General features: G+C 39.4%; 1 protein-coding gene across 2 annotated transcripts; it reads right to left on the bottom strand.

The window, feature by feature from the left end:
* Positions 1-1957: 1957 nt before the first annotated feature.
* scnm1 (sodium channel modifier 1) lies at positions 1958-11786 on the bottom strand. Of its 2 annotated transcripts, XR_010011337.1 has the most exons (9): positions 11636-11786; positions 10310-10380; positions 9151-9239; positions 8967-9061; positions 8780-8880; positions 5440-5582; positions 5196-5331; positions 3360-3628; positions 1958-2381 (listed from the first exon to the last, which is right to left on the bottom strand). XR_010011337.1 is itself a non-coding variant. In XM_062992480.1 (8 exons), the coding sequence occupies exons 1-8, from the start codon at positions 11684-11686 to the stop codon at positions 3517-3519; spliced, it is 798 nt and encodes a 265-aa protein (XP_062848550.1). In that variant the 5' UTR covers positions 11687-11786; the 3' UTR covers positions 2437-3516. The 2 variants fall into 2 exon arrangements, 1 of the variants encoding a protein (XP_062848550.1); XM_062992480.1 differs by lacking the exon at positions 1958-2381 and having other exon boundaries at positions 2437-3628.
* Between the last annotated feature and the right edge of the window lie 594 nt (positions 11787-12380).

A 12380-nucleotide genomic window follows, 5' to 3' on the forward strand; every position in this document is an offset into this window, starting at 1 on the left:
TGTATTTCTGAGTCATTATTAATTCTATTTGATTTATTTTTTGCTATATGGTGCTTCTAACAATAAGATCTGTACATATTTTAAATAAAACACTCTCTAACTTGTCTAATCAGGCTTCAGTTTTGTTGAGATCATAAAATGACGTGAACAACCATTTCATGCTATACAAGCTTCCACATTTCTGAGGTTTTACTCATGGATCGATGAGTAGTCATTAAACGTTTCACCGCCATCAACATTGTTTCATGTGCTTGATTCATTCAAGGCACTCCAACATTTTTAGAGACGTTGTAGCCTAGTGGTTAAGGTACTGGACTCGTAATTAGAAGGTCACTGGTTCAAGCCCCACCACTGCCACAGTCACAGTACTGTACAGTGATCAGCCACCTCCATGTTTCTATGCTCACTGTCCATTTTATCAGCCCCACTTACCATATAGAAGCACTTTGTAGTTCTACAATTACTGACTGTAGTTCATCTGTTTCTCTGCATGCTTTGTTAGCCACCTTTCAGGCTGTTCTTCAATGGTCAGGACCCCCACAGGACCACTACAGAGCAAATATTATTTGGGTGGTGGATCATTCTCAGCACTGCAGTGACACCGACATGTTAGTGTGTGTTGTGCTGGTATGAGTGGATCAGACACAGCAGTGCTGCTGGAGTTTTTAAACACCTCACTGTCACTGCTGGACTGGGAATAGTCCACCAACCAAAAATATCCAGACAACAGCGCCCCGTGGGCAGCGTCCTGTGACCACTGATAAAGCAGCAATAGATGAGCGATCGTCTCTGACTTTACATCTACAAGGTGGATCAACTAGGTAGGAGTGTCTAATAGAGTGGACAGTGAGTGGACACTCCAGCAGCGCTGCTGTGTCTGATCCACTCATACCAGCACAACACACACTAACACACCACCACCATGTCAGTGTCACTGCAGTGCTGAGAATGATCCACCACCCAAATAATACCTGCTCTGTGGTGGTCCTGTGGGGGTCCTGACCATTAAAGAACAGGGTGAAAGGGGGCTAACAAAGCACACAGAGAAACAGATGGACTACAGTCAGTAATTGTAGAACTACAATGGAATAAAATAAAATAGACAGTGAGTGTAGAAACAAGGAGGTGGTTTTAATGTTATGGCTTTGGTTATGATTTACACTGTTTTAAAATACTTAACAGACTAGACGTTTAACTAAATACAGATTTTAGTCAAGCCATACGATTACCATTCCTACTTGTATGCAGTTCTGTACTTTTTGGCCATTCATCTCTTTATTGTGAATAACCATTGTGTGTGTGATGCGTTCATCGAGCAGACTGAGCTTTTTACCGTTGATCTCTTTGAGCTCCGTCTGGTCGGATCTATTCAATTTCCCACCCTAATGCAGCCTAATCTACTGCCACCTGCCTATTTATACCAGTGAGAGCCAGTCCCCTGGGATTTAGTTACACCGCTCCAAATATAGCTTCATACCAGGTCAGAGGCGAGGGGCGTGTACAGGATGATTGATGTTCCACCTTTGGAACAGCTGCAAACCTCTCACGTCTTTTTATAACGGCAATTATTTTCTCTTAAACGACTCACAAACTACTGAGTTCAACTTTAAATCCAAAGGTACTTATTTACTAAACTAATTTTAAAATTGGACCGCTTTTGGTTGTTGGTGTTAATTACATCCTGGACATCACTGTGGTCAAAACTGAGAGAGCAGCAGTGGCTCTACATACACCCTACATACACACCCCACTAAGGTATTCGGTGCAGGATCCTGAGCTGTGACTTAATGTCATGAGAGATTCTGTTTCTCATTTGTGAACATGGAAAGATACTTGACGTAAATACATGAGGTAGCATATCATTATTCCTTATATCTTCTTACAATGGTATTCATTTAGTCAAAAACAATATTTTAAATACACTAACAAGCAGTTTGAATGATTAATTTTATTTCCACAGTGAAATCCACACTTGTAAGGGACACTTACGATTTTTTTATGATTTCAGCAACTGATGCGTTATGATTGATTAACTGGAACACACTCATCTTTGTCTAAAAGACATTTTTTGTGCATTTTTTCCTCAAATTTTCTCCAAGTGTAGCCGTATCCAGTTACCCGATTGCATTTCGCTTCCTCTCTAATGCTGCTGACCTCCACTCATCACAGAGGAGAGTTGTAACTAACACACACCCCCTCCGACTCGTGTGCAGTAGCCGACTACATCTTTTCACCTGCACATGAGTTCATACAGGGCTCAGTTTTGTGCATGGAGAATCACACATCGACCCCATGATTCCTGGTCTCTGTGCAGGCGCCATCGATCAGCCAGCAGAGGTCGTAATTGCATCAGTTATGAAGAATTCCTTTCAGCATCCACCCTACAGAGACGTCAGCTCGGGTGTGTTAGTGTATTTTACCACTGTACCATTTAAATCACATCTTTTATTAATTTATTGTAAATTTATTAATTAACATACATTTAACAATTTGATAATCTAGATTATTCACCAACTACACTTTCCTGTGTCCAGATAAATCGGGCTGGTTTGACTGTACCTTTTTAAGGTGCATAAGCAGTGATATCAGGATGTGTTTTATCATAATGGGTGTTTGGCAGATTTCACAGGTTGTTTTCTCCTTTTATCAGGTTTTGGTGGGTTATTCTGGTGAGGCCGATTCTGACCCTGTGTGTATGACTTGGTCTATATGTCATCCTTGGTGTGTTATTCGGCAATTTGGAGGTGGGATTGAACCACCTTAACCACCAACCTACCACTGCCCACCACTGTATACTACACAGTGTTACCTCTGGTGGTACACTATTTAACATATTTTTTAGCACAGTAGAGTGGTGGATTGGGAGACTGATAGACAACCTACTAAATGTCATGACTGCAGATATAATTTGACAGCTTTGGTAACAGTTGAAAAAATGTCTGTAATTAATCAGGTACTAAATGTGAGCTTACATAAAAAACTGACTGGTTATGAAATAGTTCTGTGATGGATGAAAGGATGGTTTTAATTTATATTCGTCCATATTAATACATTCTGGTATTTCAATAAGGGTAACAGCATCCTAAAACAGGGTTGTAAGCCAAAAGGGGTAGCAGAAAAAAAAAAAATTAAATTAACTTGTACACGAATGCCCCCTTGTGGAGGCTTGATGTTACACCTACTAAACCACAGTGGGACCAGATTGTACAGAGCAGAGCAGAGAGTGGAAGATGCATCATTTGTGTTGTTTGTGTCGCTTGAAAGACAGTCCCAAACTGTCTTGAAAAACCCTGTCCCAAACATAACGACCTGTTTGTTGGTACTTTGACTGTGTTCTTAGTGAACAGTAAGACACATACTTAACATTTTTGCATGTGAAACCAGCTTCCTCACTGGTTAGCCGTTCCTTCTGCGGTTCCTTTTGCTTTCCTGTATTTTCTGCACGTTAAACTGAAAACAGGAAGTCGTTTTGAGGAAGCAGGTAGAACTCTTCAGCCACAGAACTCGCTGCAGTGACTATGTATCCTCACTAGATGGTAACAGTGAGGCCGGTTCTTCTTCATCTGAATCGAACTCCACGTTTTCATCCTTTATCCATTTTCCACTGGGATCCTGTATCCATCCAGCACTGAAACCAAATAAATATTCAGTACTGCTCAATACTGGTAATACAAAGTTGTTTTGTAAACCAGATTCCTCCAATAAGCAGTTCTGTTTACAAATACAATATTAAATACACTACACTCACTGTCCATTTTATCAGCTCCACTACTGATTGTAGTCCATATGTTTCTCTACATACTTTTTTAAACCTGCTTTCACCCTGTTCTTCAATGGTCAGGACCCCCACAGGACCACCACAGAGCAGGTATTATTTAGGTGGTGGATCATTCTCAGCACTGCAGTGACACTGACATGGTGGTGTTGTGTTAGTGTGTGTTGTGCTGGTATGAGTGGATCAGACACAGCAGTGCTGCTGAAGTTTTTAAACACCGTGTCCACTCACTGTCCACTCTATCAGACACTCCTACCTAGTCGGTCCACCTTGTGGATGTAAAGTCAGAGACGATCGCTCATCTATTGCTGCTGTTTGAGTTGGTCATCTTCTAGACCTTCATCAGTGATCACAGGACGCTGCCCACGGGGGGCTGTTGGCTGGATATTTTTGGTTGGTGGACTATTCTCAGTCCAGCAGGGACAGTGAGGTGTTTAAAAACTCCATCAGCGCTGCTGTGTCTGATCCACTCATACCAGCACAACACACACTAACACACCACCACCATGTCAGTGTCACTGCAGTGCTGAGAATGATCCACCACCTAAATAATACCTGCTCTGTGATGGTCCTGTCGGGGTCCTGACCCTCAACTGCTTAGACAGTATACTGTCACAGTACTGTAAGTCACTTTGGATAAAAGCATCTGCTAAATACTAAAAATGTAAATGTGTAACAACAGAGGACGGTCCTTTGCTGTCTTAGCATGACCACGCACCAGCTTGCTTTGGAAGATTGTTTTGGAAGAACTTAAGCGGTCCGGATTGTGTTCTGGCCTCCAACCCAAAAGCACAGTAGAATAAATAGGAATGCTGTTGTAAACGGCTTTCCAATTCATTCCAATAAGCAATGTTGTGCAGTAATACCTCCTGTACTAGTTCCAATTCCCAGTAATGCTCTTATAACTGAATAAATGAAAATCCCTGTAGTCATGTTCTAAATTGTATTAAATAGAGGCTGCCAGGTTGCCACTGTTGGGCCCTGGACCAAGGCCCTTAATCCTCAGTTGCTTAGACTGTAAGTCGCTTTGGATAAAAGTGTCTGCTAAATGTCAAAAATGTAATTTAATTAAAAAATTGTAACAGAAAAATTAAATAATGTTGAGGGCAGTTGTAGGCTAGTGGGTAAGGCACTGGACTAGTAATCCAAAGGTCACTGGTTCAAGCCCTACCATTGCCAGGATGCTGCTGTTGGGCCCTTGAGCAAGGCCCTTAACCCTCAATTGCTCAGACTATATACTGTCACAGTACTGTAAGCGTCTGCTAAATGCTGAAAATGTAAATGTATAGCAGAACAGGGTGACCAACTGTTTGTTCCACAGGAACATGGAAATTTTATTTTATTTTTTTAACACAGCAGACTGTATGATGAAGTGTGCTGACATTAAACGTGTGTATAAATCAGCTGAATTATACTGCACCTCTTTAATTTCAGGTATTCCTCTAGTTCTCTGCGTCTCTGCTCTGTGAGAGGCTCAGACTCCAGAGTGTTAGCGGCAACCGAGGCGCTTTCCTTTTTTCTTTTCAGTATTTCATTCTGGCACTGGCTTGTACTTGCTGAAAAAACATACATCAAATAAAACACGGGCAGAAAAGTGATAAGTAAAATAAAAAACTAACAGATTAAAACTTTATGCTGTAGATTCCTGAGCATATCAGACTTACTTCTCTGACCACAGACAGGTTTGGTTTCTTTACTGATTTTTATTTCAGCAGTGGGTATAACGTTCTGAATGGGCCTGCTGTTGTTACCATGATGGCTCCGGAAGTCTGGATCCAGCTGAGTTGAGGGGTTTTCAGTCCTTTCACTTAAAATTAAAAAGAAGTAATAAGTGTAAATTGGTAAAACAAAATACAGTAGAGACACTAATGCAAATTATTATATTTTAATATATTTTTTTCCCAAAATTTACTACGAATACTGTACTTTACTTTACTTTGAATAAATAGTTGTATTACATGAATAATATAATTTCTTGTGTTTGGTATGTTCCTCTTTGTGGGTGTCACTGTGCATTTAAGCTGAAATCTGATGACCTGTATTATACCAGCATGATTTTACAATATCCCAAAGAGCATCTTGTGATGCTAAATGATACTGTTACTGAATGCTTGCCTGTCCCTGTCTGTAAATACCCCCACAAATACGTGATGTGATTTAGTTAAAGTTACAGTGGAGGAAGGTTTACTGTATAAATCATGTTTGTTAGATTAGAACATGAACAGGCTGTTGCTTTACTATACACATGTTGCACACTTTGTTGTTGCCTGTTCATGTATTAATTACAATAACATATTTTATATGTTTGCAAATGAAAGCTGTATTTTATATTTTAAAAAGGGTTTAAAACTCTGTGTACTGTATAACAGTCATGGATGGCGCCATCTTGTGAAGGATAAACAAAGCACACACAGTGCAGCTCTAAAAGTAACATAAAATGTCATGTTGCATTTTAGGTGTTAATTAACTACTGACGTTGTAAATGTACCAAAACATAATTCATAACATCAACAGGTCTGTCTGTCTGTCTGTCTGTCTGCCTACCTACCTACCTACTATCTGTCTGTCTGTCTGTCTGTCTGTCTGTCTGTCTGTCTGTCTGTCTGTCTGTCTATATTGCTGTCTCTCTGCCTGTCTGTGTCTATCTATCTATCTATCTATCTATCTATCTATCTATCTATCTATCTATCTATCTATCTATCTATCTATCTATCTATCTATCTATCTATCTATCTATCTATATAGCTGTCTCTCTGCCTGTCTGTGTCTATCTATCTATCTACCTACCTATCTGTCTGCATGTCTTCTATCTGTGTATCTCTCTGTTGATCTGTCTGTCTATATAGCTGTCTCTCTTTCTGTGTCTGTCTATCTATCTACCTATCTGTCTGTCTGTCTGTGTCTATCTATCTCTGTCTGTCTGTCTAAGTCTATCTGTCTGTCTATCTATCTATCTGTCTATATATCTGTCTATATATCTGTCTCTCTTTCTGTGTCTATCTATCTACCTATCTGTCTGTCTGTGTTTATCTATCTGTCTGTCTGAGTCTATCTATCTGTCTCTCTTTCTGTCTCTCTTTCTGTCTCTTTTTCTGTCTCTCTCTCTGTCTCTCTCTCTGTCTCTCTCTCTGTCTCTCTCTCTGTCTCTCTGTATGGCTTATACAGTGTATCACAAAAGTGAGTACACCCCTCACATTTCTGCAGATATTTAAGTATATCTTTTCATGGGACAACACTGACAAAATGACACTTTGACACAATGAAAAGTAGTCTGTGTGCAGCTTATATAACAGTGTAAATTTATTCTTCCCTCAAAATAACTCAATATACAGCCATTAATGTCTAAACCACCTGCAACAAAAGTGAGTACACCCCTAAGAGACTACACCCCTAAATGTCCAAATTGAGCACTGCTTGTCATTTTCCCTCCAAAATGTCATGTGATTTGTTAGTGTTGCTAGGTCTCAGGTGTGCATAGGGAGCAGGTGTGTTCAATTTAGTAGTACAGCTCTCACACTCTCTCATACTGGTCACTGAAAGTTCCAACATGGCACCTCATGGAAAAGAACTCTCTGAGGATCTTAAAAGACGAATTGTTGCGCTACATGAAGATGGCCAAGGCTACAAGAAGATCGGCAACACCCTGAAACTGAGCTGCAGCACAGTGGCCAAGATCATCCAGCGTTTTAAAAGAGCAGGGTCCACTCAGAACAGACCTCGCGTTGGTCGTCCAAAGAAGCTGAGTGCACGTGCTCAGCGTCACATCCAACTGCTGTCTTTGAAAGATAGGCGCAGGAGTGCTGTCAGCATTGCTGCAGAGATTGAAAAGGTGGGGAGTCAGCCTGTCAGTGCTCAGACCATACGCCGCACACTACATCAACTTGGTCTGCATGGCTGTCACCCCAGAAGGAAGCCTCTTCTGAAGTCTCTACACAAGAAAGCCCGCAAACAGTTTGCTGAAGACATGTCAACAAAGGACATGGATTACTGGAACCATGTCCTATGGTCTGATGAGACCAAGATTAATTTGTTTGGTTCAGATGGTCTCAAGCATGTGTGGCGGCAATCAGGTGAGGAGTACAAAGATAAGTGTGTCATGCCTACAGTCAAGCATGGTGGTGGGAATGCCATGGTCTGGGGCTGCATGAGTGCAGCAGGTGTTGGGGAGTTACATTTCATTGAGGGACACATGAACTCCAATATGTACTGTGAAATACTGAAGCAGAGCATGATCCCCTCCTTCCGGAAACTGGGTCGCAGGGCAGTGTTCCAGCATGATAATGACCCCAAACACACCTCTAAGACCTCTGTCTGCTTTATTGAAGAGGCTGAGGGTAAAGGTGATGGACTGGCCAAGCATGTCTCCAGACCTAAACCCAATAGAACATCTTTGGGGCATCCTCAAGCGGAAGGTGGAGGAGCGCAAAGTCTCGAATATCCGCCAGCTCCGTGATGTCGTCATGGAGGAGTGGAAAAGCATTCCAGTGGCAACCTGTGAAGCTCTGGTAAACTCCATGCCCAAGAGAGTTAAGGCAGTTCTGGGAAATAATGGTGGCCACACAAAATATTGACACTTCAGGAACTTTCACTAAGGGGTGTACTCACTTTTGTTGCCGGTGGTTTAGACATTAATGGCTGTATATTGAGTTATTTTGAGGGAAGAATAAATTTACACTGTTATATAAGCTGCACACAGACTACTTTTCATTGTGTCAAAGTGTCATTTTGTCAGTGTTGTCCCATGAAAAGATATACTTAAATATCTGCAGAAATGTGAGGGGTGTACTCACTTTTGTGATACACTGTACATAAAACAAATAAAACATAGGCAGAATAGTGATATGTAAAAAAAAAACCTAAACTAATACATTAATACGTTATGCTGTAGCTTACTGAGCATATCAGACTATATATAGATATATTGTGATGTTTAGGCTTAAACTTATCTCTACAGATGATCTCTAAAAGGTTTTCAGTACATGCAGTTAATAACCCAGCATTTACCAGGCTTTCTTATGGCAGCTGCTGTAAGGAGTGGCTCTCAGTAAAGCATGATGGGTGATTTTTCGTGTCTCTGTGAGTAAAGGTGCGGAACTGCCGGCTTCCTATGAACAAAACGATCTGTCTGTTAAAATATCTTATCAAGTCTGTTAAAGACACAACAGTAAACAGTGTGAACAATCTGCTTTACCTGTCGGTTATCTTCTTGTTTAACATATTCTTGATGTTGTCTTTTAACAACCTCGTGTTTTAGCTGAGTTTTTTTGCCATAAAACCATTTTATACCTTAAAAAAGTGAGAGACCAGACAAAATGTGGAAAATCTACATAAATCATATAATAAAACATAAAAAGATAAACAAAGAACCAGCAAACCTTCAAGATGCCGCTTTCCTTTTCTGTGTACAGTCAGAATGTCCACTGTATCGAAAATGGGACGATGAGAACATACCAAACAGCAATACCTATACAATGCAGAGGTAGAACAGATGTAATCAGATTGACATATTAATATTATTCATTTATTCTAATATAGGTGTTTTAAACATCAAAATACAAATAGAAAATGGTAAATCACATGAATCTAATGAGTGAATCATGTAGTAATAGTTACATGTACAGATAGTGATGCCCATGGCTTGCATTTCTTAGGGTACAATAAATCAATCAGAAAGCATCAAATAAATGGGGCTCTTTCCAATCCTTAAACATGTAGGGGGGTGTCAAAAACGCCTGACTTTTGACACCTGACAATACTTAACAATACTCAATAACAGGGATGTAACGATGCACCACAAAACAGTTAATAATCAATGCAAAAATGCCACGACTCAAATCGATTGAGATGTAAAACGAATCGATATTCAAATTAAACAGCAGAGTGCCTTGGCGCTATCCACCTCGCCTGGTTGACGTCACTACACAAAGTTGCCAGGTTCGGGGTTTTCCAGCCAAATTGGGAATCATTCGAAATGGGTGAAATTTTAAAGGTTGTGAGGTGGTGATTTTTGACTGACCTGGCAACCCTGTCACTACACTGCTTTAGTGACATGGCGACAGCAGGTGAAGATGTGGAACTTGAGGATACTTTCTTTATTTGTATTATTCATTTATTTATATAATGTGGGAAATGTGCAGCATTGTTTTGCATAGTTTGTACCTACCTCAGAAATAAAAGGGTATTCTTTATTTAGATAAATAAAAGATAAGAACAAATGCAGTATTTTATTTTATTTTTTAGAGAGAAATAATGAAAGGAAACTTCGTCATAATTTGTCTTCAATTTAATTTTGTTTTAAAAATCGGGAAAAAAATCGTATTGTGAACCCAGTATCGTGAATCATATCGCATCGTGGGTAGAGTGCATCGTTACATCCCTACTCAATAAACTCTATGTTATTTTACAATATTATATTTTTATTATATAACCACTCAGCCCACTGTGGACGAAATACAACTCAGTCATGTATGCAGCAACCTGTAGTCAGGTAATGTGTTCTAGCTTTATACTGAGAACACTGAGGATATAAACTACCTTCCATTTTTCAGTAAAGAAGCCTCGTCTTCTGGTATGAAGTTAGACAGCAAGTCTGCAACACGCCGTTTCTGCAACAGTAAAACATCAGGTACAGCACTGATATAATCAAAGGCGAGCACACAAGTTATTTATATATAGTATTAACAATGTAAAATGTGTAACTTATTGTCTGCTAATAATAGTTGTAAAACAGCATTTTACTCTGTATATGAGTTAATCAATTAAAAATGGCTTTACTTCTAGTTACAGTAAATAGTTGCAGATTAGGGTCGTGGGGGGGGGTGGTACCAGTATTCATGTTGGTACCAGTCCAAATATGTTTGGTTGGTCTGTTGGTCTGGCACCACTATAAAACTAACCATACCAACTTTAGTGCTTTCTTATGAAGATCCTATTAATTACACATAAAAAAAAAAAATTGTAATGAAGTCAAAGGTCGACCTAATTGTTTTAAAAAAACAACGATGTTGGTGTAAAGTTTTTAACACAGCAGAATTATATCTACATTATTAAATCGATAACACTGCCAAGTGTCTGCTTATGTTGGCCAGATCAGGATGAAGCTGTGAGGATTAGAATAAACTGGTAATGATCAGACTGAACTGGTAATGATCAGAATGAACTGGTAATGATTAGAATGAACTGGTAATGATCAGAATGAATTGGTAGTGATCAGACTGAACAGGTAATGATCAGAATGAACTGGTAATAAGCTTGATGACGCTGTGATGATTAGAACAAACTGGTAATAATCATAATGAACTGGTAGTGATTAGAATGAACTGGTAATAAGCAGGATGAATGACCTGGTAGTGATCAGAATGAACTGGTAATAAGCATGATGGAGCTGTGGTGATTAGAATGAACTGGTAATAAGCAGGATGAAGCTGTGGTGATTAGAATGAACTGGTAATGATCAGAATGAACTGGTAGTGATTAGAATGAACTGGTAATAAGCAGGATGAAGCTGTGATGATTAGAATGAACTGGTAGTGATCAGAATTAACTGGTAATAAGCAGGATAAAGCTGTGATGATCAGAATGAACTGGTAATGATCAGAATGAACTGGTAGTGATCAGAATTAACTGGTAATAAGCATGATAAAGCTGTGGTTATTATAACAAAACTGCAGTAATCAGAACGAAGCGTTGGTGATTAAGATAAAGCGGTAGTGAGTGTAAAAATAAAGAAATAAAGAAATGTAAAATTAAATAAAAGTTTTATCAAACACTCAGCCAAAACGTAATGTGCGGAACACCGTGATGCTATTCTTACTCTGTATTTCTTCATTTATAGATTATTAACACATAAATAACAGCTACCTTCAGAACGTTCAGTTGACTCTGGTCATCACCTTCTCTTTTGAAAGACATGCTTGGCTGATGAACCCAAAACTGAACCCAAAACTGAACCCAAAACTGAACCCAAAACTGACCCCAATGAATTCATAGATGTGCTGGTCCACACACCTTCCGGTTTATAAAACCAAATGATGCTACCTTCGTGTGCTAACAGAATTACAGTGTCTATGAGTTCCCTACCTAAATGTTACAAATTAACGTCCCTTAAAGGTAAAAACTTTAACACGTCCCGCTTTAATATTAAAACTAAAAGATTTTAGAGTTTCAGTGATCGGTGTTGAGGAATCATTCGTCTCTCTTGATTAAACTGTCTTTTAGAAAGTAGCACTTTATAATAGGACTGTACTGAGCACTTGAATGTTGCATGATTTTTCGTGGGTGGACTTTTAAAGGCGAGCGGAAGCCATGGCAACACGGGAAACGTAGTTTAGCTTGTAGCATTAGCTCGTTTGGCTAGCCTCAATTGAAACAGTTGCTACTGCTAAATAAAACTAAAAAAGACAACAGGCTAGCAACGACTGCATGTTTATTATGTTATTATGTGTATATGACAGGTAGAGCTTGTAAAAAAGTGAGGGTTACATGTAGTAAACAGTGTAATATGGGCTGTCAGAAAAGTTCGCTAACATGTTTTCACGTTAGCTTTTTAGCTTAGCACAAATGCGAACTCTTTATAACGACTTATGCAGGTTGCTGGCATTGCTAG

The sequence above is a fragment of the Trichomycterus rosablanca genome, chromosome 3 (genome assembly GCF_030014385.1).
Source record: "Trichomycterus rosablanca isolate fTriRos1 chromosome 3, fTriRos1.hap1, whole genome shotgun sequence".
NCBI lineage: Eukaryota > Metazoa > Chordata > Actinopteri > Siluriformes > Trichomycteridae > Trichomycterus > Trichomycterus rosablanca.

Bases quoted from the DNA above. Each gene is read 5' to 3' on its own strand.
- scnm1 (XM_062992480.1), bottom strand. From the start codon at position 11,686: ATGTCTTTCAAAAGAGAAGGTGATGACCAGAGTCAACTGAACGTTCTG. The intron at 8,881-8,966 runs GTAAAGCAGATT...TTTTGTTCATAG, and splicing joins AACAAGAAGATAACCGACAG to GAAGCCGGCAGTTCCGCACC. The intron at 3,629-5,195 runs GTGCAGTATAAT...ATTTGGTTTCAG, and splicing joins GAATACCTGAAATTAAAGAG to TGCTGGATGGATACAGGATC.